The 25,907-nt window shown below is 43.8% G+C and overlaps 2 protein-coding genes across 2 annotated transcripts in view; one reads left to right on the plus strand and one right to left on the minus strand.

The window, feature by feature from the left end:
* Positions 1–49: 49 nt before the first annotated feature.
* Positions 50–24,599, minus strand: tprn (taperin). Its single transcript, XM_071918767.2, has 4 exons — positions 22,176–24,599; positions 6,361–6,556; positions 4,175–4,299; positions 50–3,140 (listed from the first exon to the last, which is right to left on the minus strand). The coding sequence occupies exons 1-4, from the start codon at positions 24,414–24,416 to the stop codon at positions 3,078–3,080; spliced, it is 2,625 nt and encodes an 874-aa protein (XP_071774868.1). The 5' UTR covers positions 24,417–24,599; the 3' UTR covers positions 50–3,077.
* The window catches only part of LOC139926893 (annexin A1-like), a 161,874-nt gene continuing 139,471 nt past the window's right edge, over positions 3,505–25,907 (plus strand). The window contains exon 1 of the mRNA XM_071918754.2: positions 3,505–3,521. The gene's annotated coding sequence lies outside the window, so the exon portion shown is untranslated. The remainder of the gene's footprint in view (positions 3,522–25,907) is intronic.

Genomic DNA, 25,907 nt, shown 5'->3' on the forward strand with positions numbered 1-25,907 from the left:
AATGTAGAACACCAAGTCAAGTCAGAACAAATCAAGAGTCCAGTATCAATTTAATATCTTAAAACAAAATATCTAGGACTTTTCAATACAATATAATTTTAATAGGATAAAAACTTGTTAAGAACATCATGAGTTTGATTTCTATAATCAGTTTCAACTTCAATAAATTCAATCATTCCATACAAATTCAGAAAACAGAATTTAAATTCAGTCGTCTGGTGGAACAAATCTCACAACTTTCAAATAATTTACACAAACACCAAGATCTTTTGTCAAGACTTTAGAAACATTTTAAAATCATTAAAGTCAAAGTCAAGTCGCAAGTCTCAAGTATTCTCTTCATGCATCAAGTGAAGTCTCAAGTAATTAAACTTGTCGAGTCCAAGTCATGTGACTCAAGTCCACACCTCTGGCAAAAAGATTCACAAAAATATTTTGGGGGTAATTTCAGGACAAATATGATGGTAAAGCAACAACTTGGACCTGTGTTGAAAACTACAGTGGGCTTCTGTTGTGGTCATGGCAACAAGGCCAACAATCGTAAGATTTTCAATGCAAGGCTGTGGCAAAAAACGTAGAAAATGGACATGGCATTCATCGGCAGTGCATTCATCATGTACAGTTGAAGAATTATATTCCAAAATGATATTCACTCATTTTAAATAATAATAAAAAAAAACAATACCTTAATTTCATCATTCAGTATTTCTTCAGTCTGAGTATGCAGTCTGTAAAAGTATTATTTTGTCAACTAAGGACTTAAGTTACCTCTTTTCCTACCTTATTGTATACGAGTAATCATTTTATAATAACGGGAGTCATGCTTTTATGATACCGGATGTATTATTTTGGAACAAAACTCTTCAACATGACTTCTTGTTCTTTCAAGTGCACATCTCCTCAATCACATATTCTATTCCTTCTCTTGAGGTGCAAAACAAAGCTAAAACAATGACAGTGCAAGTGAAAATAAACAGAAATTTGACATTGAGACTCCAGACGAAACCAATATTTCTAATTCCGTCTGATATAGACAGAATCTCCTAACAGCACAATCCTATCTCCACGACGCAACCCAAACCAATTTCATTTGATTGGAGAAAATAAAAATTAAATGATAGATGTTAAGTAATAAATAATTCTCATGAAAATATCACGGTGGAATATTGAAACTGTACATCAATACTGGCCAAAGAGTATATCTGGGAGTGGTAAGAATGAACGTGAGCAGTGGCCATAGTAGCAACACTTTAATTAATTGGCATTATGAGTAAAAAAAATCTTTTGGAAACTTGGTGCAGTCTTGTATATAAAAAAGTCTTAAAAAAAAAAAATGTTTTTGATTACATAATCTTAAATCTTTCAAACACACACAATCTTGCATTCACTCACACAAACATGCCATATTATGAATGATCATAATCAATGTTGCCTTCATTACTTCAATGGACCGGTTTTCTCTGTGGAATGTGAAAGTACATGAGGTCCGACTGGAAAAAGGTCGGGGGCCGCTCCGTCTGAAAGCGCCCGGGCCGGTTCCTTCCATACCAGCAATTTACCCATACAAAAAAGTTTTTACATGAGCTGGTCTCAGACATGCAAACTTCAACTTCAAGCAGGAATGAGAACGATAACCTTTCGTAAGAAGCCAGAGAAAGGTGTCAGGAGGCCTAATAGCTTTTGTGAAATAGCCAAATAATGTGATATGGATACCTTGATTGTTAACAAGGGGAATAACAAGAATTATACAGAAACATTCCACAGTATGCATTGGATATTTTGCATGTATGCATTATTTTGTTATCAGTAATATTGACATACAGACATTATTGGCCAAGGTCACTTTTCAAGCATTTAATCAGAAATCGCCCTTTGCTAATGATTTACATAAATCCTTCCCAAGTCCTTTGTTTTTTCTCCTCCCATCACAAGGGAACTGTGTTGAAGTTTGCTTGCCATTAGACTCTGAATTTTGCTAGCTTCTAACAAAGTCCAGCAGCTTGAATACAGCATAGTTTGCCAGAAAAACATACAAAAACTAAAAGGCATACAGAAGCATTACAGTAAAAGAGAACCAACTGAGTTGTCGGCTGAAATCAGAACATGCAGGTACAAAAACAAGACAAAGAACTACAATTGTGGCACCCTTTCACCATCGAGTCTTTTTTGTGTACGAGTCTGCCATCTACTTTAGCGGACGGGTCCTCCGGGGCCTACACTTGGAGAACGTCCGAATGACATGTTTCCATGCTAACACTGAACTCTGTCACCATGGCGTTACCTACAGATGGGCACTGGTGGCTTCCTGTTCTTTAAGGAATTTGGTCACTCACTTTCACGAGTCGGTCTCCGCCGCTCAGCGTCTCCCGAACCTGAAGCGAGCGTGGAGACGCGGACTTGAAGAGGGAGGAGACACACAGAAAGACATCGAGAGAGAGAGAGAGACGAGACTGTCTGAAGCCAGAGAACTTCCTCTGGAGATCCTTAAGCCTGGAGAAGTTCACGATGCGGATGTGGATTTGACAATCAATTTGATTCTGTTAGATGTCTTGTTAAGACTTGTTAAGACTATGAGCAAGTCAGTGAACGGGATGAGGAAGTAGGGAGACTGACAGATCAACTGCCCAGGATAGTGCGGGGAAAGACAGTCCTGCTGCTTTTTGGATTGGTAATCGTTGGATTTGTAACCGCTGATTGATGTCAGGAGCAGGGTGGCAAATTAACACCAGCCACATGCTGGGATATTTTTAATTGCAGCCGATAAGTGCCATGCAGCAATACTGTGGCAGGTAATCAGCCATCATTCAGAGATGTCCTTTCTATTTAAAAAAATGCATCAGACTGGTAAAACAGTGAGAATGGCTGGTGAATTTTGGAATCCATCCGCTAATGTGACCGGTGGATGAAGTAATCGTGTTTCCTGCCAGATCAGGAAGGTGTGCTTAGAGCCGGTCGCAGCGTCGAGTCGGAGTACTGTAGGCCCAGTTCTGTCAGATCTCACTGGGCTCTGGCGGCAGTCTGGTCCCGTAGGTGCGGTACTGGCTGGGTCTACTGTACAGTGGTTTGGTCCGGACAGATCAGAAGTAAAGAGCAGGCTCGCTGCTGAAGTCAGAGAGGGAGGAGCTGTCTGCTGGTGTGAGCTGGGAGAGAGAGACGAAGTTTAAATACTGAGGCAAAAGGAAGAAAGACATTTCCTCACTTAATGCAAATAAAATATATTATATGTTCCATTGTGTTGTACCAGTTGTGCTTCTACTGTGTCATTCATTTGTTTTCACAGTCACAATTTATTTTGACAGTCCAATGTTGATTATGTTCAACTTCTTATCAAATGACTATGATGTGTCACTAAAAAGCCTACTGAGTTTCAGGTGATTCTCATAATAGTGTGAAAAGTACACTATTGATATTCAATGTCTGGATTAGAGTTAATCTTAGAAATAAAATCAGGTTAGGGTTAGGGTTAGGGTTTAGGTTTAAAAATGGGGTCAGTGTTTGGGTTACACAGTCTGTAGAGAAGCAGCAAATAGGCAGCACTTTGTTGAACATCTACTTTTTGTCACCTGACAGCTGAGTATCAACATTGGACTGTCCAAATGAAGTGTTACCATTTTCACTACCCGCTTAATCCTTTTTCAGGGTCACTGGGAGGGGGCTGGAGCCTATCCCAGCATGCACTTGGGGGAAGGCAGGGAAACACCCTGGACAGGTTGCTAGTCCAAAACAGGGCAAGCACAGATAGACAATCACTCAATCCCACATTCGTACTTATGGGCAATTTGGAGTCTCCAATCCACCTGGCTTGCATGTCTTTGAAGGAGGAAGCTGGAGGAAACCCACTCAAACACAGGGAGAAACATGCAAATGGCACACAGAAAGGACTGGGAATCGAAACCAGGACCTTCTAGTTGTGAGGAGACAGTCCAAACCACTGAGCCACTGTGTCGCCCTACTGTGAAACTGTGTACATTGTGAATATATTCCTGAACAAATGTCATCAAACCAAATTCCTGTACATATATTGTATTTGATAACTTAAAGCTGCAGTAGGTAACTTTTAGGGAATAACATTTATTTCTAAGTATCTCTATCTAAGGATCTCTTTCCCCCTGAGCTTAAAGTACCTACAGCAGCTTTAAGTGATTCTTATTTTATAGTTAGAGTTTTCTCTCACCATGACTTCCTCTGACATCTGTGTTTGTTGGGAATTGGCGTCGCTCTGGTAAACTGGGTCATCGAGTTTGTGTTCCTGCCAGGCATTAAAATCCACAGAGTGCTTGGGAATGTAGTTGGATAGGTCTAAAGACAACAAAAAAGAAAAAAATAACATACATGCTAATGGGACATAACATTAATTTTTCCTCACAAGAATGTGTAAGAGCATGCATATCTGGTAATGCATATTAGATACTAGCTTTATTGTCTAAAAAAGCTGTGTGGCTTCATCTCTTCCCGGTTGGTGCACATATTATGAGTGAAAAACTGCATAGTGCACTGGTCCTTTCAGTCCCACATACATTTTCTTAATTGTAGTTCACAATTTGACCAGTAGGTGTCTCCCAAGATTACCAATAGGTCAGACTGAACCTATTTACATACCTTTTCTGCCCTGCCTGGTTTGACTGACAGACACATCAGGGTGAGATGCTGGACTGGGTCACAGCATGAGAGGATGAAGCCCGCTCACCTGGAGCTCCATTCATGGAAGTTTTACTAACAATGTCTTGATCTGATGTGGATTTTCATTTTCAGGTGGTGGGCACTACATACTATTTTTTATCTAACCCCCTTACCATGAGAAAAGAGTTCATTTGGCTTGTTCAATGTTCAATTAATTTCCCTCCAACTCTTTGATCACATTTTCTCTCCTTCAAATCCATCCTGTCTGAATGCCGATTAGCTGTATGTGTCAGCTTTAAAAAAAGGTCTGAAAATGGCTGCTTCTATATGTGTTTTCAAAGCAACATGTGGCAATTAACAGAGTTCCAAAGAAGCCAAATAGTCAGCGCCCAAATTGCAAGCGCATGAGTCACAATAACTGCGAAATTCATGTGGCAAGGGGAACTCTAAAATCGTGAAAATCATGGCAACATGCCAAACATGGGCAAACTGCTCTGGCAAAGAGGAACAGTGCACCGACACAGACTGACACGTAACAGCGAGTTGCCAAACAGCCACAAAATGACGGCCTCCAATATTACCACAGAATTGAGTCAACACCTCAGTGACACAGTCTCAACATAAAATGTACGTTCTGAGCTTCACAAAGCTGGTATTTTTGGCTGGGATGTCAACTGGAAACCGCTTGTGTCCAAGGCCAACGCTCAAAGATGCAAAACCTGCTGAAAGGAGTGCAAAACCTGGAACCCTGAGCAGTCGAAAATAAGTAATATGGTCTGATGAGTCGTCTTCTACACTTTTGTTTTTAAATCCGGACAGATTTAAGTTTCAAGAAAGCCAAAGAATGCCTTCAAGCCACACTGTCTCTTGGGCCAACTGCTAAACATGGTGGTGGATCTGTAATGGTATGGGCAAACATTTACTCTGTTGGTCATATACCCACCATGAGGCCATTTTACAGGACGGGGTGCACCCTATGATGCAAACACTGTTCCCTCATGATGTTCCCATCTTCCAGGATGATAATGCCCCCATACACACACAAGCATGGCTCCAAGAACACCAGGATGAAGTCCAGCGCCTTCCATGGCCGCCTTAAATCACCAGATCTAGAAATCTAGAACTCCTCTCATTCCTCAGAGAACCGGAGGCTTTCCTTCTTAACGAATCGTCCAACATCACTACACACAGTTCAGGACTTGTATGGCAGCATTACAAGGAGGAATGAAGCTGTTCTGACGGCAAAGGGCGGCTTGATATTCATATATTGTTGGGTGTTTCTATTATTATGTTCATGCCTGTATGTATGTAGAATGATATAAACTAAAGATGTAAAAGCTTTGTTCAAGCCCACAGAACTTTCTATTCAAGATCTTACGGTTTCCAAAGATACCAAATATGTCATGCTGAATTGGGAATGTGTATAAAATGATGCACAAGTCATCTAGATTTTTCTATTGATGTAACGGTCCAGCCATAAAAAAAATGGCATCTTATCTTAGGTTTGAATATTTCACTCAGTATAAGCAGCTATAGCTTCAATGAAGTGTTAGAATGAGCAGATACAGAATATATAACATTGTTGTACAGTGTGGAAATGTATTTTTTTAATAACTTTGAAGCTACTTAAGGGGAAATTTAAAAGGGAAACTCAGGGTGCAAGGGGTTAAGGATTCAAATGATTAAGATTCTGAACCTGCCACCCCTCCATCATCACTCGTCTGTTTGTGTTAATCTCACCATTGCTGTTGGTGGTGTGAGTGGGGGAACTGGTGAAACTGGGTCGAGGGATGTGGATCCGCCCCACCATACTGGGCTGTTCGTCCGCCACCTTCCCGCTCTCCTCCTCGTCCTCCTCCCCGCTGTCCCACACGCTGCTCTCTGACGGATACTCGTACGTGCTCTGGAGGCTCGACTCATTAAATGAGATCTTGAGCTGAAAAAGAGAGGTTGTTTTGAGGAAAATTAGCAGCCTGATCAGTTATCTATATTGCTTTAATATGTTATTAAACCGCTTTGCTTTGGCGGCATTCGTTCATTTGTTTTGCTGCCATTCCAGTAAATCTTTCAACTGAACTGGAAAAAAAATGACACAGTGAAAGACGGAGAGAGAAAGAGAAAATGAACAAAACAATTACAACCAGAGGGTAAATTACATAACCTGTTCCCTTCATGTAAAATGCATGGTGAAGCCAACTCGCTGCTTGGGATTTCCCCTGGCTCCGCATTTTATTTTAATGTGTTTGGTCTACATCCACTCGACTGGCACCAGGGTGGGAAAAATAACGCCAGCCACCAGCCAAATGCTGGTAAATCTTGGCTGCAGTCGATAAGTTTGGCAGATAGCCATCCACGATTTGGAGCGTTTATTTGATTCTAAAAATCGAGCTGGCTGGTAAAACAGAAAAGTTGCTGAATTTTGAGATGCTGCAGTCCCTGTGGCCAGAAGAGAAAAAAAACTGTCAAGCAATGGCCACAGTTCACACCTCAAAAATCCACCAGCCATTTTCACTATTTTACAAGCCAAGTTAATTTTGTTTACTAAAGAAAATAACCTCCAACTGATGAATGTTTGCTTGCCAAAGTGGCTGAGAAAGTATCCAAACTCATCAGCCACAGACAAAATTTACAAACATTTGATAGGTTTTCATTTCCCACCCTTAAAGTTTTAATGAAGCACAGGTTTTATGAATTTTACGACCACGGCAAACATTAACACTGACTATTGCTTCCTTATTGCTCTGAAAATGCAGTCTATACCATTTCATGTTTCGACCCTTTGCTCACACTGCTGTTACACCACTTTAGCCCGGCACTAACCCCCTGCCTCACAACTTCATCGCAGCTTTTAACTGGGATTCTTCGTTGAAAGCCAACCGCAGCTTACTCAGCCTGTGACTGTAGCTTTGTATGTAGCTTTGCAAAAAGAGGGGTGCAGGTGGCGTCCTCGCAGGAGAGCTTCTGGCGATGTGATTGATCGTCTCAGAGCTTGCTGTCCATTTGGCAACGCTTCAGTGGTCTGCGAACATGGATCCATGGGGTGAGACAAGCCCTGCCACTTTGTTGCACCATGTAATCCAACATGACTGGCAACTCTGCAACCAGAGACCTCAGTGGTTTTGACTGTGAGTGAGCACATTAACCTGACAACTGAAGAGATTCGCTCTAAAAGGAGACATCCACCGTTTGAAAAAACATGACACCTACTGTGACACGGTGATTTCCAGAATAAAGTTCATGGGATATCATTTAAGTTATTAGCCATCTTAGATTCTTTGCTGACAGAATAGTGACATTTGAGAGACTGTAATCACTTGTATATTTAGTAAGTAAGTAATGATTTTTTGCCAAAATTGATACATAGCATTTTGTTGAAGGGCCAATAAATCATGTTGAGGAGTCCAAGCAACGCCTCTGACAAAACTTTAAAAAAGCCTTAATTCCATGGCTATTCACAATACAAGTTATAAAATGCATATGGAGTTGAAAACAACACAACATGATAGTCAATAACAGTCAAGAGGTTTTACATTTCCTTCTGAGTTTCAATGCAGGTGACACACACACACACACACACACACACACACACACACACACACACACACATATGAACTACGACACACACATGTCTCTGTCTTCCCAGAGGCAGTCAGTCAGCTGACGGTGGGATCGGAGCTCTTATGTACCTGGCTCCATCTCCACTCTGTAGGCTCTGCACTAAATCTGCCCTAATCTCCATCACAAGGCCACAAGCCAGCCACTGCAGCTCCGTCTCAACACCCTACACTCAGGGTTCGCACTTAATTCCCGTTTCTAAATTCCACACTTGTTCCAGACCTTAATGACTGGAAATGAAGATCGTCCTCTGTGATTAAAGGGATGTAGACTGATAGTGGCAAGGCAACAAAGTCATAACCCTTTATAGCTGAACATTATCTTTCAAAACATCACGATATGTGAAACGACAGTGAGTCTACAATGTCTAAAATGTGTGGTCATGTGTATCAAGACAGAGCCACGGGTTTTGCATAGTTTTCCACACGTTGCTGAAATTCCTTAACTTTTAAAGGCCTGGAAGTTATCTAAACTATTTTCCTCACTTTTCCAGACTGCACAGGAACCTTTGTACAGGACCTGAGTCCCAAACGCACTCCCATCACCTTTCCAACCCTAAGATCTACATCCAGATATCCAAGCGATTTTTGGGACTAGTATCAATTTTAACCACCAAAGTTTTGAGCACCAGAGTGTGTTGAAAGGTTTCAAAAGGCTTCAAGGCTATCATTTTCAGTCGGAAGTCGCAGCGACTCATTTGTGAGTAAAAATAAAGTCTTGGCTTTTCATTCTGCGTCAAGATTATTGTGAAATTCAAACGCTAAATATAGTTTTGAAGATCATACATGTATGGTGACGTGACAGGCCAGCCCAGAGGGAAGAGGAACTAACGTTTTCTAACAGAGGAAATCAACTGAACCTGGTCTGATTCAGTCCTAGAGGAGCATATGACACTCAAACACACAAATTATTCATCACACAATAAAATGTACTTTAATTTAACCAAGTAAGGTATTGGGGAAAAGTAGCGTTTTGAACTGGTGTCAAATTTGAATCATCTGAACTGGTTTTTCGATACCCAGCCCCTCCCATCCCAGACGGCCGCCACAGCCTCTACCCTATATTCTTTTCCGCCCCACCCCCCATCTAGTCTGACCAAAGCCTTGGAGGCTGCTCAGGACAAGGGTCTATAGGCCACCACCACCAGAGGAATAGACGTTAACACACAGACACAGCATTGTGTCAGCTCAGTCACACATTTCCCTTCTTAAGCCAGCTGGAACAGGCCAGCGTTCGAGGCTGTTCTCATGTGGTGTGACAGATCAGGTTAGAAAGTGGACAGTATTTCAGGAGGAAAAACGAAAACCTGTACGCCACTACTTCACTTGTCTCTATTCGATCTTTATAACCATCTTGACGCCATTTAATAGTCGCTAATATCTGATTTGTGTTGATAACAGTCAATAAAAGAATTACACCTAATCAGGTGATTACAGGTCATTTAGGAGGCCGCTTCATTTTGTTTTCACTTTGGGTGCCATTTTTATGTCATTAGCATTCAAAACGTGCATGTGTGGAGAAGGAGGAGGAGGTGCACAGACTGATTCATTAGCTTAAGCACAAAATTCACAAAGATGCTTTATAAACGTAGCATTTAAACCAATTACTCAATCGCTTAATGTTAAGTAGTTCAGTCTTTGTTTTTAGTTTAATCAAATGATTCATGTCCAGTTACATCAAATATCTTAAGTTTCTACTATAAGTGTCTCAATAATCTTAAAAGGTACTTTATGCAACACAAAAGGATAATATTATAAGATAAAGCTGGTAGAAAAGGGATTTTGTACAGCTCAGTCAAGGGTAAGGAGACGATTAAGGAAAGGTTTAGGGATCAAGTTTAAGGTTCTTTTACATAACCTGGCAGCAGCTTTTTCCTTTGAGAAGAGAATAGCATTACACTCTTGATATTCACTCGAATTCACTTGAAAATGTTCAAAGATGATCCCAAGTAACACCCACGGCTTTTCAATATCAGTGACCAAATTGAGCAAGCAACGATGATGCTATTTCAAGAAAGACAAATCTAGATTTTTCTTTAGATTCTTAGAGTTTCAACAAAACATCTGCATCTCACTCACTTCCCTTTTTTCCCCCCCAACACCAAAACTAGGTTTCTACATAAGCATCCAGTTGAGTTTAATAGCACAATAGCATAATACATCAAATGCTCTGTATTGATAGATGCCGTATCACTTTTTCCCAGACTCTAAAAAGGCTTTCAGTTTCAGGCGTCGTCTATTTTTAGCACTGAAACCTCCTTTTTTTTGGTTCCTGTGCTAAACTTTATACCCACAAAGCATTTCCCCGCTAAGTCGGCATCCTGTCTTAGAGGAAGCCACACTGTGCCAAATGAGAGTTTATCAATAAATCAGACTAGCCGCTGGGCTCGCTTCCTCTTTTGGCTGTCTTTCGCTCTCCTTTTGTCTGGCTGAGGCCTCCAGCATGAGACTCCGGGGCGAAGTCAACCCCCTCGCCCTTCTCCCTCTGCTTTTACACTTTAGGCATTCAGCTGACATGCCTATCCGACTTACAGTGAATGAATGAATGAATGAATGAATAGGTAAGGGCGCAGCGTCTTGCTCAAGGACAGGAGTATTGATGGATGTGTTTGCTGCTGAGGTGATGGGACTGTGATCTTTACACTGCGGGACGCTCTGTATCCACTAGTCCCGCCTGCTGCTGGTATTTAGGCTTAGACTCTGGGGTTTCCCCTCTCTCACCCCATCTCCCCTCGCTGGCTGGTGGCTGGTGGCTGTGATAAAAGCCTGCATTACTGAGGCAGAAGTGATTCCTCTCCTGTCCTCAGGCTGTGGGACGGGCCGACAGGCGGCTGGGGATTTTCTCCTTCACTACAGGGTGCTCAGACAGCACACTGTTACACACAACTGACAAATAATTGTATGTATCGCAGTACATGTGTGTGTATGTGTGAGCAGGAAGGGAGGGGTGCTAATGCTTCATGTCACCAGTTTGAAATAAAATGATGTGAGAATATTTTCTCTGGCACGCAACTTGATTTGTATCCCACAGTACAGCTGGAGAATATCCTGTTTACAAGGCCATCTCCAAAACCTTTAGGAAAACATTGCAATGCCAGTTTGAAAACAGAAGTAATCAATACTGCTTTGTCAGTATTTTTTCTCATTTATTTTGTTAACTGTGCAGCCCTAGTACAGCACAAAAATATTAATGTTAGCAGGTCATCTGATGTTGTATTCAGTCTTAAAAGGCGACTTTTCTAAAGCCTTTGAGTAGATTCTGTTACTGTTGTTTTTTCAATGCATGAATGTATATATGTGTATTTCTACAATTTGTACTGTTTTAAGTTTGGCTTTTATGTGAAGCACATTGAGTTTCCCTGTGTAGGAAATGTGTTATATAAATAAACTTTTACTCAAAATATTACTATGTTAAAGCAGATGTACAGGTGTGCACATGGGTTTATGTAGTTTCACTTCTCTATAGATATCTATAGCAGAATACCCGTTGATTCAGTTAAATGTCACCTGTGCAAAAGAAAATCCTTGCAACAAATTGAGATATTCTGGAAGCAAGTAAAATCATCTAGCCTCACTGTCCGATTTTACACTTACTTTGAAAAAAAAAAAAGGTTTTGAGGCTGAATACAAAATGAAATGACTTGTTAAGATGGATCTGCAGTTGTTTGCAGCAGACCAAGACGTCAGTGCTGGAGTCAGCACCAGGTGAAGACAGGGGTGACAAGGGGCTGAGTAAATATTATTTCTGCTCACATTTATTCTACAAGGGTCTTTCACCAAGTTTCATCAGTTCTCCTTTTTTTTGGAAGGATTATATGAGATAAGCATACAGAAAAATGGAGAAGACAGAGAAAAGAAATGAGTCTAGATGGAGAGAGGGAGGGAGGGAGGGAGGGAGGGAGGGAGGGAGGGAGAGAGAGAGAGAGAGAGAGAGAGAGAGAGAGAGAGAGAGAGAGAGAGAGAGAGAGAGAGAGAGAGAGAGAGAGAGAGAGAGAGAGAGAGAGAGAGATTATGTCTTCATGAATGTGCCTCGGCCAATAGGAAAGAGATGGGAGCTGTGCCAGGAATTTTTCCAGGCCACCCAGCATGGTGTGTCCTCGTTTGGTGAGAAGTGGTTCCTATTGAATAGACACGCACACACACACACACACACACACACACACACACACACACACACACAACAAAACACACAACACACACATAGAGGGCGGGTTTCCTGGCAGTGTTGATCGAGTTGAACTTGAAAGTTGGTGTGTTACAGTGGAACTACAATACAATAATGCGAGGTTTTAACAACTGTGGGTGCAGCATGTGAGCGTGTGAATAGGTGTGTCTGGGTGTGCATCTCTTCCAATGCGTTTCTATATTTACTCCAATAGTGGCAGGTGGCATGGGGTGGGGTGTGTGCACATACATTGGTGTGGGTGTGCACCTACACATATATGAGTGTGTGTGTTTGTGTTTCAGAAGAGCCTATGACCCCTCTGGTGAAATACAGGCAAAAAAACAAATTCCTACAAAAATTTCTGTGTGTAATTTACTGTGTGTTCAAGTACTCTTAAACAAAACAAAGTTCTCTCTCACTAAGGTGCATGGCGGCTTGGAGGAGGCTCACCAGGTGCCTGATTAGAGCTAATCTCTGGCCAGGTAGATAATATTAGAACAGCAACACACTGAACTTGCCAAGGAGTTTAAGGATAACAAAGCATGCCGGCTTCATGTTTACTCTGATGTGCCTCTCCATTGTGCCATTAAACTAGCATAACTGGCTAAACTGGAGTACCTGTGTAGAAACCTCACTTAAGAGGAAAAAGGGGTGAGTTTGGGTATTTAATTTGGATCTAGTAGACTCTTTACATCACATTAAAAACCCTCTTGTTCCATTTTTTAGATATTTACAATGTAAGAATTTAGCAGACAGAATAGGTTTAAATTCCTGTATCACCAGTATCAACATTACAAGCAAACACCATCAATAAAACACGCAACCTAAATAAGAGTGAGGTTCTTCCAACAGAAATGGAGTCAAGCTTTTATTAGCATTAGCTTAAGTTGTTATAGCAATAATATCTGAGAGCGACTATGGATATTTCGATAATGTCAGTGGTCCTCAGCTGCAGATGCATCACCAAATAACCACAATAAAGGCACACCTAACTAGCGACTGCCTGAAAATGTCGCACAAAGCTTTGAATGAGCATACAATAGAGCCAGCAAACAAAATAATTCAGAAAACACATAAGAGTTTGGTCTGGGGATTCAATCCTGCAACGTCCAGTCACAAACCCAGTTAGCAAACCTCCAGGCTATCCAGGACCCAAACAATTTGAGCAAAATGTCAGAGGACGCATGAGCTCAAAAACCAAGGCAAACCAACACCCACGCTCAAACCGAGGCATATCATACCTGCTGGAAACCCCTGCTGCTCTTGTCTGGTTGTAGTCAACTTCTAATAAAAAGTTATCACCATTAACACACAAGGTCGAATCGTCTCTTTGATCTAAGAGAGAGCTCCTCTGAGAAGTGGAAATGTTTGAAGTGCTAACACTATTAACGATCAAGTGTTACCACACTGAGTAACTGTGAGGAAAACAAACACAGTCACACATGTAGGTGGTTGGCTTTTGCTTGCAGTTACGGTCGGCTGTGTGGGCAAGCAATGCAAAATGTGAAATCTGTATTTACACTGCGTGCCTCAAGACTGTGTGAGTCACTGCTGTAATAGTATGCCCTTTGTGGCTGTGTGTACGTGTGCGAGTGTGTGTCTGTGTGTGTGTAAAAGAATAAAGTCTCTCCACGCTATCAGGGTGGGATTATCTGAGTGATATGAAACTGATGAGAGGAGGAGGGAGGGGGAGAGAGCGAGAAAAGATACATTAAGGAAACAATGCACTTCCTCATCTATCTCTTACAAATAGCCAAACAATGAGTAATACCCTGTTACACTTTCAATCCCATCCTAATTAACACATTACAACAGTCTAATTAAAAGAATACCTCAGAGGAAGTTGATTTCTATACAAATTTAAAAAATAAGCTTTCAAGAAAAGCAAAATAACAAATAAGCTAAGAATAACAGAAAAGTGAATGATTAAAAGAGATTTTTGGGGACTTTTTGGGGATTTTTTGGGGACATCAGAGGACCTGTGAGAAACAAGACATGTTGGGTCCCCACCCACAGAAACACTGGCTTAGGCAATTACTGAAACTACACACTAGAAGCTTCATTCATCTCTATTAGACGTTTCGATCTTACATGGATCTTTGGCTCTACTCTCTTTATCTATCTGTTGCTGAAATATCCCAGCACCTATTCGATGTGTGTATAACTCATAGACCGTAAAAAAATAATGGACACATATATGTATAACTACCACTTATCCATCAATTACAGAAAGTATATCAACAATGACATAAGAATGTGTGTGTGTGTGTCCCTCTTCCTTATCCTGGAATCCTAATGACAGGATAGAATGGCCGTGGCTTGTGTTGCCCTGGCGACAGGCGCCATGGATATGTGACAGAGAGAAACGGGAGAGTGGAGGTGGAGTGACAGAGAGAGTGAGCAAGCGAGCGAGAGACAGACAGAGTGAGAGAAAGAGAGAGAGACAGAGGGAGCGGGAGAGAGAGAGAGAGAGAGAGAGAGAGAGAGAGAGAGAGAGAGAGAGAGAGAGAGAGAGAGAGAGAGAGAGAGAGAGAGAGAGAGAGAAACAGAAACAGACATGGTGGAAAGACAGTAAACAGGGAAACAAATTATTAAGGAGATCAATGATTCACAGGAGAACAAACTGTACACACACGCACAGTATAATAAACCCACAACCCACAACACTATAATAAACAAAATATTTACATAGGCTCCATCTCTCAGGCCGAGATGACTTGTTAAGCGCAAATACATTCATGAACGACGCAGGTCTTGACTGCGCGCCTGTTTCCATACACTGGTTCCATGAAGAGTATTTGAATATCGTTTGCATTGCGTACGAAAGCGTAAAAAAAAACAAAGCCCCCGTTTCTCACCATGTCAACTGTAATCAGACAAGAGAAGTGGGTGTTTCAGTCTGGATGGGTTTTCAAAATGTAACTGATTTAGAAAAAGACCCTTCAGACAATGTTTGTTATCTATCAAAGGAGTTGGTAGAAAAGAAGAATTAATCAGCGTTTGACTGGCAACTACTCGTGTTAATTTCCCGCCCCACTGTATTCACAGAGAGAAAAACACTGCTGGTATTAACAGTCAGTGGCTCCTACCTGCTCTCTCCACTCGCCCACTCTGTTCTTTTTATAAACTTTTGAAAACCACCTCTCTCTCTCTCTCTCTCTCTCTCTCTCTCTCTCTCTCTCAACGTTCCCTCCATCATCCTCTGCTCTTAGATAGACTCTTATCTCTTCATCTGCTTGTCTTTCTTTCTTGCACTTTAAAAGACACAAGCACACACACACACACACACACACACACACACTGAATTAAACATGACTATGATAGTGGGGCTTTGCTGGCTGAATTCTAATTACATTGACTTTGCAGGGTTGCACATGTGCCTTGGGCTGTGTGGGAAACCTACGTGTGTGTATTTGTGCGCGTGTGTATGTGGAAATTTGGCATGCTGTGTGTGTGTGTGTGTGTGTGTGTGTGTGTGTGTGTGTGTCTACGTCCACTAGTCTGTTTTGCACAGACCCACTGGCTGCAGCCACAGAGCACTTGGTGGAAATGACAAGAAAGCAAATTGCTGAAGCTTTGGCCCTTATCAAGAACTTATTTTACACCGCCAGTAACACCAATAAACACAGAACAAGCCCTTGTCTTGCATGACAACCTGTGACAATGTGCCAAAGTCATAGTGAATGTTCAAAGTTGATGGTGCGATTGTGTCTCAAGCACCACCTTCAAACCAAAAAGCTTGTGCATACAATCAAGACCAAGTTAAAGTTTAAGACTTTATTGTCTCTAATGGGAAACTTTGTTTGCAGTGAGTCATATAATATTATACGCAATCACAATAAACATGACATGGGAAAGCAGAAGACACAATAAAGTCCAACAGTGGAATGAGCTGTAATTGAGCAGCAGACTGAATGACATGCACCTTAGGTATGTAAATTACGACTAATTTCACTAGTGAATGCCAATTAAAATACAGTAACTGCCTTACTGACTAGCCTAAAAAAAAGTAGATAGCAGTCATAAACAGATGTAATTGACAGCTTTTATTATTGTACACGCCAAAGGTTTTGCCATAGGAGGAAAGCAAGGAAAGCCGGCTGAGAACAGGACCAAAGAGGAAGTGAGATATACGAGGAAGAGAAGGTTTGGTCAGAGACGGTGGAGTTGGTTAAGATCCATTCCTCTAAAGCCTTATCACTGCCGTCATGTGAAAACCGATGGTCATGTTTTCACTTCACTGGAGGGATTACATGGCTGAGAAAACTCTACGACCTCTTGACCTTGCGAAACCCTTTCGAAACCAATTAGGTAAACAGAAAAAAATGCATCGTCAGCAGGCTAAAGACAAGGTTGTTTTTACTTAGTTCCTGAAAAGTCGACATCTAGATACATATAGTCGGATGAATCCTCATGTCTCCCATGAGGATTCATCCGACTATATGTATCTATGCTATCCAAACCAGAAGCGTTTCTCCTGTCGCTCCCTCTCAGCCTTCCTACCGCTTCAATAAAGAAAAAAAAAATACTAAGAGCAGCGGACGGCCCACTATTCTTTTAAAAAGAAAATAGAGAGAAGGGGGGATGGGGGTGTGGTAGGTTGCAGGAAGTGTAAGGGAGGAGAGATGGGGAATGGCTGCTGGGTGGTAAATAATTAAACACAATGGACTTTCACACCTGTAGCCCAGGCGCACAATGTAAATGTAGGAGTGTGCCCTTTCCTTGGCCTTCCTGTGTTAGAGAAAGCTCTTAACCGTTCACGTATCGGTATTTTTAACCTGCCGTATGCGTGGCGTGATATTTTAGGCCTGCCGCAAATGTAAAAAAAAAAAAAAGAAACAAGGGTACTCAAAACATCGCTGGAGGAATTGTCCTTCACTTCCATACACGGAGCTACAGGAATGTGCACACTGCTGTAGAACATGATTCTTGCTGTGACTAGAATGGGGAGAGAAGTCATACCAAGCCAGATTTATTTATAAAGTACTTCACACATCACAAACTTCCTTTACAGAGCACCAGAGGCCATAAATACAGATAAAACCAAAGACAAAACAAACACATCACTGCAGCAGATTCACATATCCTACCTGCTAGTTCTATTTATAAGACGATCTCAGTTAACAGACAGCAGAAATGTGTGTGTGTACGCACGTGCACACACACACAACAAACAGCCGACGTGAACCTGCTGACACAACCCTCAGTAAGCCTTGCTCATCCTCATCAGCACATGTGACAAGGCACTAAGCATTAGAAAGACCCTGACCATTTTACAGTCTGTTGACAACAGTCATATCCAAGTATGTTATAGTTGACATGGCTAAAGATAATATAAACACATAAACAGACAGGAAGTGCCTTGAATGCAAAAAGTTTATTAATGCTCCATGTAAGCGCACATCCTATCATAACAGTTAACAGACAGCAGAAATATGTGTGTATGTATGCACATGCACACACAACAAACAGTCGATGTGAACCTGCTGACATAACGCTCAGTAAGCCTTCCTCATCCTCATCAGCACCTGTGACGAGGCACTCAGCTAATCAATAACTATAACCTGGTCTGGAGGAACATACAGTAAACAGACCACAGATGCACAAGGGCCTTCTGGGTAACCGTGGGGCGCAACTAACTAACACTAGCAATGCTACCACTCTCTCTCCATATGTCTTACAAAGCATCACAAAGACTCCTATCATTTTACAGTCTGATGACAAAAAGCGACATCTAAGCATGTTATAGTTGACATGGCTAAAGGTAAAATAAACAAATAAACAGATAGGAAGAACCTTGAATGCAAAAAGTAAGTTTATTAATGCTTCATATTAGCGCACAAATGACCAAAATTGCGTAAGTGAGCAAGGGACGAACACAAAAAAGGCTTATGCTGACATCATGACATAACATCATGGGTGATAACTGGGAGACAAGTGTGTACCGTACTACTGTAGCATCCTATCTCTCCCCCTCTCTTTCTCTCTCTCTCTCACACACACACACCCACACACACTCCATGTTGAGAGACAAATGATAGGTCAACTGATTCTCAGCAAGCAAGGGTATGCATTAGGGAAGTGAGTGACTAGTTGATTAATTGCTGGGTGATGTACTAGGCAACAATAGAAATGTCAGTCTAATAAACAAAATACAGAGTTGCACGAAAGCAGCAAAGGAACGGCACTAACTTTTGATGGCCCTAACAGATAAAAAATTCATTTTTTAGTTTATTTTTCTTATTTTATTTCATTTGAGATTAGTAGACTACTTGACTGTAATACAGTTCTGTACCTATTTTGGGTTAATGGGAACTAAGCAGATTGACGTATCAACCCCCACTCCATTAGAATAACAGTCATGCATCTGAACAGTTATCATTTTGAGTGTGGAAGACATGATTCCCGTCACTAAACCTAATCATTAGCCAAACAGAATAGTCATTACACAACAGTTTGCTGTAGCAATTAAGAAATTAGTCAGCTGAGTGGGATCTAGGCTCCCTTACGCGAATACACAGAAACAACAAACAAGGGCCGCAAAAGCTGTTTCTCCCTCTCGTTCTCTTTCTGTCTCTGGATGTTCTGCTCACAAACACATGGGTCCGTCTCCCTTTTCCCATAATAACCGGTCACAGAGAGGAGAGAGACTTCAAAAACAAACCACTCCACCCCCTCCCATGTCTCACTGCCAGCTGCATCTCCACTCGACAAAGAGCGGTGTCGTCTACCACAGGAGAAAATATGCCAATTCCGCCTGCTCCAAATCAAGAAGAGCCCAATCCAATCAAAACTACAAATGGAAACTGAGTCGAGCCTAGCCTATATATTTCACTGGAAAATGCCCGACTAGATTTTATGCAAATGCGAGAGTGATGCGGTAGAAGAAGCTGCACTTGACCTACATAGCACTTCTACAATTCCTTCCCCAATAGAGAGGAGGAGATCACAGGGAGAAGCGGGAAGCAGGGGGACAGGCCTTATTAACCACCACAACACAGGAATAAAGTAGTGCGCTGCGGGAAGAAGAAGAAGAAGAAGAAGAAGAAGAAGAAAAAGAAAAAGGAGGGGTGCTTGTGGAATGATAAAGAGGAGAGTACAGGAGACAGTGAACTGGAAATGGTCCAACATTCAACACAGTCTCCTACGCCCATACAAGGTTGAAGTCTACAACTTTCACACAGCTGAAAATAAGAGTTTGCTGCAACAGAATGGAGGGAGAGAGAGAAATATTTTTGGAAATGTAACATGCAAAAAAAAAGAAACATCTAGAGTAGGAGGGCGATGATGATCCACTACGGCCAAGTTCTCAAGTTCTGCTCTCCCGATGTGCGTAAGAAAACCATGCATCCGGAACATTCTTCTCCAGCCTAGTTCCTCGTAAAAAAAAAAATGGTTTGGGGTGGAAAAAGAGCGCTCACAAACCACCCAAACCAAAACGCTGAGCGGAGGCCATTCTGGGCTCCTGCTCTCACACAGAAGCGGCACTGAACAAAATTCCACACAAATTATACAGGCCAGGCCAAGCCTTGATGCCTTTGTAATTGCTTGCACAGCCCTGCCCAGAAAAAAAAAGCTTGGCCCATGTCAAGCCTTGATGATGACCAAGAAGAGAGAGACACACACACACACACACACACAGACAACAAAAGGAGAAGGTATTTGGTTGAGGCCAAACATAGTGCAGATGATGAAGTACAGACGATGAGGACAAAAACAATGAATGTTTTTTTTTTTAAAGGGCCTTGGCCTTGTTCATGTCTCATGGCCACTCTCATTTGTGATCTGTGGGCACAAGCACACACACACACACACAGGCTGGGATATATTCACACCAATCACCAGCCTAATACAGGTACATTTGGACTGTGGCTGGTTTGTCTTTGACACTTAACCAACCAACCATCACATGTGGGTCCTATGCGACTGAAAATCTAGGTGGCTGGAGAGTTCTGTTACTTCCTAGTCACTGTTGCCAGAAGATAAAATCATTAGCGAGTTTCCTGCCCTGGAAGTGAGAGACAGTAGCATTATGCCTGTAGAGCAGAGGATTATGGCGGGCCGGGCCAGAGAAGCAGGACTGCAGGCCAACGTCTGGGAGGCTGAGACACTGGCCTAGATTGAAGGGCTGCCAACAGGCGCAACATGCATAGCATCAGAACAGGTGCGGTCCTGTACGGCTCAACGGGGAGAGCATGGCGTTTAAAACTAGCCATGGGAAACAGTACAGCAGAGAGAGAGAGAGAGAGAGGAAAGACTTGGAGGGAGAGAGGGGGATGACATGCGACAAAGGTCCCAGGCCAGATTCAAACCCAGGATGTTGCGGTTACATGGTGCGCGCCTTAGACCACTGAGCCACCAGGAAATGTATCATGTTAGGCAAAATTCAAGTCACAGGCTGAAATCAATGGTTGTCTCTTGATTAACGACTTGCAGCAGAAAAGTGCAACTGATACCAGAGCAATACAGACAACACCATGCTGAGAATAATGCTAGACACATGGGACAATTCATGGCATCCTGCAGTAGATCTGAGAAGGCTCCTCAAGATTAATATGAAAGATCTTCTGATATTTAATTAATCCTTTACGACAGATTTTGGAACAAGATCTTAACCAAACACTGGCTATCTGATTAAGGTCGTGAGACAACTGTGATGCCCAACCACACACCTTGCCAGCCTATAGTTCTGATTTAGGACTAGGAGTATCTTTGACCTAAAACAGAAACGAGAACTGATCTCTTCTTCATCTGCCATAGGACAAGTGTCTGGGACGGCCCGGCCAAATCCTGAGAACTGAATACAGGCTTGATGAGATTGTTCAGTCAATAGGCTTGGAGGGCCACCTAACCCAATAAAGCGCTCTGCGAGAAATAACGTGCTTTTTTGTGGGACCGCGATCCACACGACAGCGCTGCATGTCGTCCAAGCCGTTGTGTAAACACAGGCTTTAATCCACTTAGGCATCATGGCGTAAGAGCAGGTCAAGTGATGGGACCTGCAGATTTAAATCAGCAGGCCCACTCACACCAACACACATTAAAATAACAGAGTACATCGGATTAGTTCAAGTACAGTTTAGCCACAGATGTGTGCACTGTTAACGCACAGACATGAAAACATATTGCTGTCTGACTCTAACTTGTTAGCATCACACTTGTCTGTGCCTAATTTCCCTGGGGTAATTCGGCACATGTTATGCATTAGAGTCTAGCGACGCAGTGATATTGCTTACATCTGTCGTCTGGGTGCTGTGGCTCTGACGTGGCTATGTTCACTGAACGATGATAATAGAGGAATTCAATTTATCCTATGGTTGGACTCATTATGAGTTGCTGTTTTGTGTGTCAGCGGAATGTATGAAAGTATGAATGTAAAATGTCATCAGGGTTCACACACATATCAAATTCAAGGACTTTTCAATGTCTTGTTTGGTGAAATTCAAGGACTCAAAAGTGGCATGTTTTGGGGTAAGACATGACATTCAAAATTAGACATCATAGAGAGCTTATGATCTTTTCAAGTGAAGAAATCCTAGTGAAATCATGAATTTTAAACCTGCTGCTATATCAACACAAATCTCCATCACAGGGTTTTCCTCAAAAAGAGGGGTTGACAGACATATTGATGAGTCTGGGTGCTATATTCTAATTTTTAAAAACATTTAAAAGCTTAAATTTATTTTTCTCAATTCACACACACTCTTAAGGATATTCAATGCCCGTGGGAATCCTGTGTCATAACCTATATAGTCAGGTTAGTCATCACGTCTCACCTTCTTGCCCATGGAGCCCGTCTTGGAGAGGCAGGACTTTCCGAGGGACAGGTACCCACCGATGACCTCGATCTCCTCCACAGCAGGGTAGCGTTTCTTCAGCAGAGAGCCCAGCTGGGCGTACGGGGCCTGCGGGGGCGTTGAGCCGGGCTGGGCCTCGCTGGAGGCGTCCTGCGGGGGCTCAGGTGAGTCGGGCTTCACCTGGGCCTCAACCTTGCGTTTAGGCACCACAGTGAAGGTGTTCCCCTTCCTCCTCTGGACCACAGGGCTTGGACCTGGGACAGAGTGGGGGGGCTCCACCTCAATGTCGTCTATGTTGGTTACTGGCAGCTGATCCGCAGCAGGTTGCTCTGGAGTGGGAGACGGGGATGGGGAAGATGGGACAGGAGACGGGGCAGGAGAGGTCGAGGGGACGGGAGACGGGGCAGGAGAGGTCAAGGGGACGGGAGACGGGGCGGGCGGAGAGGAGGGGGCTGGGGTCAGAACAGGAGAAGGTGGTGAAGGTGTGGGGGCGGGAGGAGGTGTGGGAGCCGTAGTAACAGGAGGAGATGGGTCAGGCTTGGATGGCCTCGCTGCCCTCTCCGCCTCCTCCTTCAGAAGTTTCTCCCTGTTCCTCTTTGAGGAGGTCGGGGCGTGTGTACGGGTGGGGGAGGTTGGCACTCCTGGCGTGGGCACCTCTGCCGCTCTGTGGGAGGGGGGAGACTTGACAGGGGCGGAGGGGGCTGGGCTGGCCGGCGTAGACGGGGCAGCGAGATGGCGTTTGGGGATGACAGTGAAGGAGTTGCGGGACTGCAGGCGCAGGTTAGCGAGGGCCCGGGCCTGGGTGTCCCCATCGGGAATCAGAGAGAGGTCTGGCTTGGGGGAGGGGCGGATCTCAAACTCAGACGAGGAGTGCGACGCCTTGGATGAGACGGGGCTTGTGGGGGACTCGGCACGGGCACGGCGGGTCTCTGGAGAGCATGGCACCTTGGGTTTGGGGGGCACCTCAGTGCTGTCCCAGTCTCTCTCTCTGGTGGGCTTGGGCTGCCCCCTGTCCACCTCGTCCCTGGGATCGACAGCTACGCCACGGCCCCCGCTCCCCTCGAAACGCTGGCGGTAGGAAGACACTGACTGGGGAGGCCCGGCGGAGCGGTGGGGGCCGTCCGTCTCAGAGACAGCGGGCTGTGGCTTTGGTTTGGAAGACGGGGGACTGTGGAAGACGGGTGATGACGGCTGGGTGCTGGGCGCCAGGTCGCAGACCAGTGAGCCTGGCTGAGGGTGCAACGTGTGCTTTGGCACCAGAACTGGCTGTGGCTTGGGCCGGAGTCTTGGCCTGCTGCTGGAGCTGCACTCCAGGTCCAGGAGGTTCTCGGTGCTGTGGGATTTCTTCTGCAGCTTCCCGTAGTTGCTGTCAAACTTCTGCAGCATCCGACTCACCCTGCCTGGACCCTCACCTGTCTCATAGGACGGGCCGTCATGGTCTTGGCGACCCAGAGTGCTCAAGTTCTCCTCGCTCTTACTTAATGTGGTGTCATAAATTACCACTTCCCTGGCTCTTATCTCGGTCACTGCGCTCCCTCTCCGGTCCAAGAGGTCGTTAAGAGAGCTATAAGTACTGACACCATTTTGCTGCGATCTAGACCCGGCTTTTATCCCGCTGGCTTCCGGGAAATAGTCCGGATCCGACTCTATGATGATAATATTCTCCGCGCGGATAGTCCGTATCCCGGGGACGCTGCCGTACAGCTCCAGGATGTGCTGGACCGGACGAGCGGCGTTTTCTCGGTCCTGCCGCCTCTTCCGTTCCTTCTCCAGTTTGATGAACGGGTTTTCCTGCAGCGGGCCTAAACTGTCGTGCAGCACCAGGCTCTCCGGCCCGTCGCCCTCCGTCCTCTCCGCCGCGTCGTGAGGGTCGGCGGCGGCCGTCCAGGGCTCTTTGTTCGCCCGCACCGGCGACAGATCCGGGGAGGCGAGGCTGCCGCGCTTGCCTGTGAAGTGCTGGTTGGCCGTGGTGATGGTGTAGTTCCGACTGGACCCGCCGCTCGTCCCGTTGTCCCTTTTGAGGCCGCTGCCGTTCCCCGTTACCTCGCCGTTAACCCGCTGTGCGCCCGCGCCGGGGCAAGCCTCCGCGGCACCTGCTGCCGCTCCAGACCCGCCGCCCTTCGCTTTCCTCCTCTCGAGGATCTCTCTCTTCCAGGCCGGCATCCTCGGGCTCTCCTGCCCAGCCTCCTGGCGGAGGACACGGACCTCTCCGCCAGACATCGCGGGGGGAGAGAGGCTGTCTCCGGGGGGCTTGGGAGGTGGTCTTCCCGCGGACTGGGGCGGCTAGGAAAGCTATATCCGGCTCTAACTGTACCTGCAGCGCCGATTATTGCACACACACACACATCCCCGCCGTCTTTTTTTCCTCGCTCTCTCTCTCTCTCTCTGCTTTCTTGCTATCTTCCTCCCTCTCTCCTTGCAGCCTTAACCCCGCCCCGCCCTCAGCAGCACCACCCGCACCTGTAAACCTTCAGCGTCATCCTCCAGCCTTAAGACAAGCGGCCCAAGAAGCTTCCTCATTCGGCCGTATGGGTTAAAGACACGCCCCCTTTTCCATGGCAGGGCGCCGCCCGTCGTCGCAAACCACGCCCATTTCTATTGTTGACTGGGCCAAGAGGATCTGCCAATCAAACATGCTGCGTTCATGTTCATCCCCCCTTTTGACCATATTTAACCCTTTCAGTGAAAGTATCTTGTCTTCTGTGATTCTTTGTGGCACAAGCCTGATTGATTTTTCAAACGATTTACACGCACACATTGTTTTCATTTTATTATTAGTTAATATTATTATTATTTTATTTCAGGCTTACAAGAAGACTACGTTCTTCACTGACCCATTGAAAAATCACTATATTATTATTATATATATATTATTGTGACTTATAGTGTGTCTGCGGTACTCAATAGTGACCTTTTGCTACTTAATGTTTTCTTTTGTTTTTTATCTCCTATGGCATCACATAATATTCCAATTTAAATTTAAGTGACTTCAAAGATGATAAGCTTACAAGACTATGACTGTCTTGACTGACTAATTCTTCATCTGACTCAATGAAAAATCACTATATTATTATTTTAATCCTCTAGGGAGTTATAGTGTGTCTATTTTACTCAATAGTTACCTTTTGGTACTTAATGGTATTGTTTTTAATCTCCTATAATATTCCAAAGGGAGCTTATAGTTTAGTTGTGATACGTGTAGTTTCCTTCTAAAATGTGTTATAGGGTTACTATATATGTTCTTTTTTAAGGGTGATATTTAAGTATACGATGGAAACTAATATCTCCAGTGCCGAAGGGAGTCTATATTCATTCAGCATAAAGACCGATGATGCCACCTGTCGATAATCCGGTTGAAGTAAACACATTAAGAAGTAAATGAATCGGCATTAAGAGGGCTATTCTTGGGTACTAAGAGATTACTGTACCTCATCAAACATTTATCAGCACGCCGTCACTGAGAACAGGGAGGCCCAAAGAGCACAGGACAGAAAAAAGAAGCTAAATTAAGACACTGTCCCAGTTAGACAAGTCCTGTAATAAAACAGAACCAAGAGAGAAAGAGAAAGACCAAGTTGAGTAAAGTCCAACACTAATAAAACAAGGAGGAAGGCAGTTTGTCTCCAGACTGGTTTTGACCATCCAGATCTCTCCTCTATTTTTTTTTTAATTGTTTATATTGATGGAGGAAAACACACACAAATACATCCA

Source organism: Centroberyx gerrardi, chromosome 2 (genome assembly GCF_048128805.1).
Source record: "Centroberyx gerrardi isolate f3 chromosome 2, fCenGer3.hap1.cur.20231027, whole genome shotgun sequence".
In the NCBI taxonomy this organism is placed as follows: domain Eukaryota; kingdom Metazoa; phylum Chordata; class Actinopteri; order Beryciformes; family Berycidae; genus Centroberyx; species Centroberyx gerrardi.

Excerpts from the sequence above, each read along its gene's own strand:
- tprn (XM_071918767.2), bottom strand. The coding sequence starts at position 24,416 with ATGTCTGGCGGAGAGGTCCGTGTCCTCCGCCAGGAGGCTGGGCAGGAG. Across the intron at positions 6,557-22,175 it reads CGGGCTCCATGGGCAAGAAG|CTCAAGATCTCATTTAATGA; the intron begins GTGAGACGTGAT and ends TCTCTTTTTCAG. Across the intron at positions 3,141-4,174 it reads AGATGTCAGAGGAAGTCATG|CTCACACCAGCAGACAGCTC; the intron begins GTGAGAGAAAAC and ends TCTCTCTCCCAG.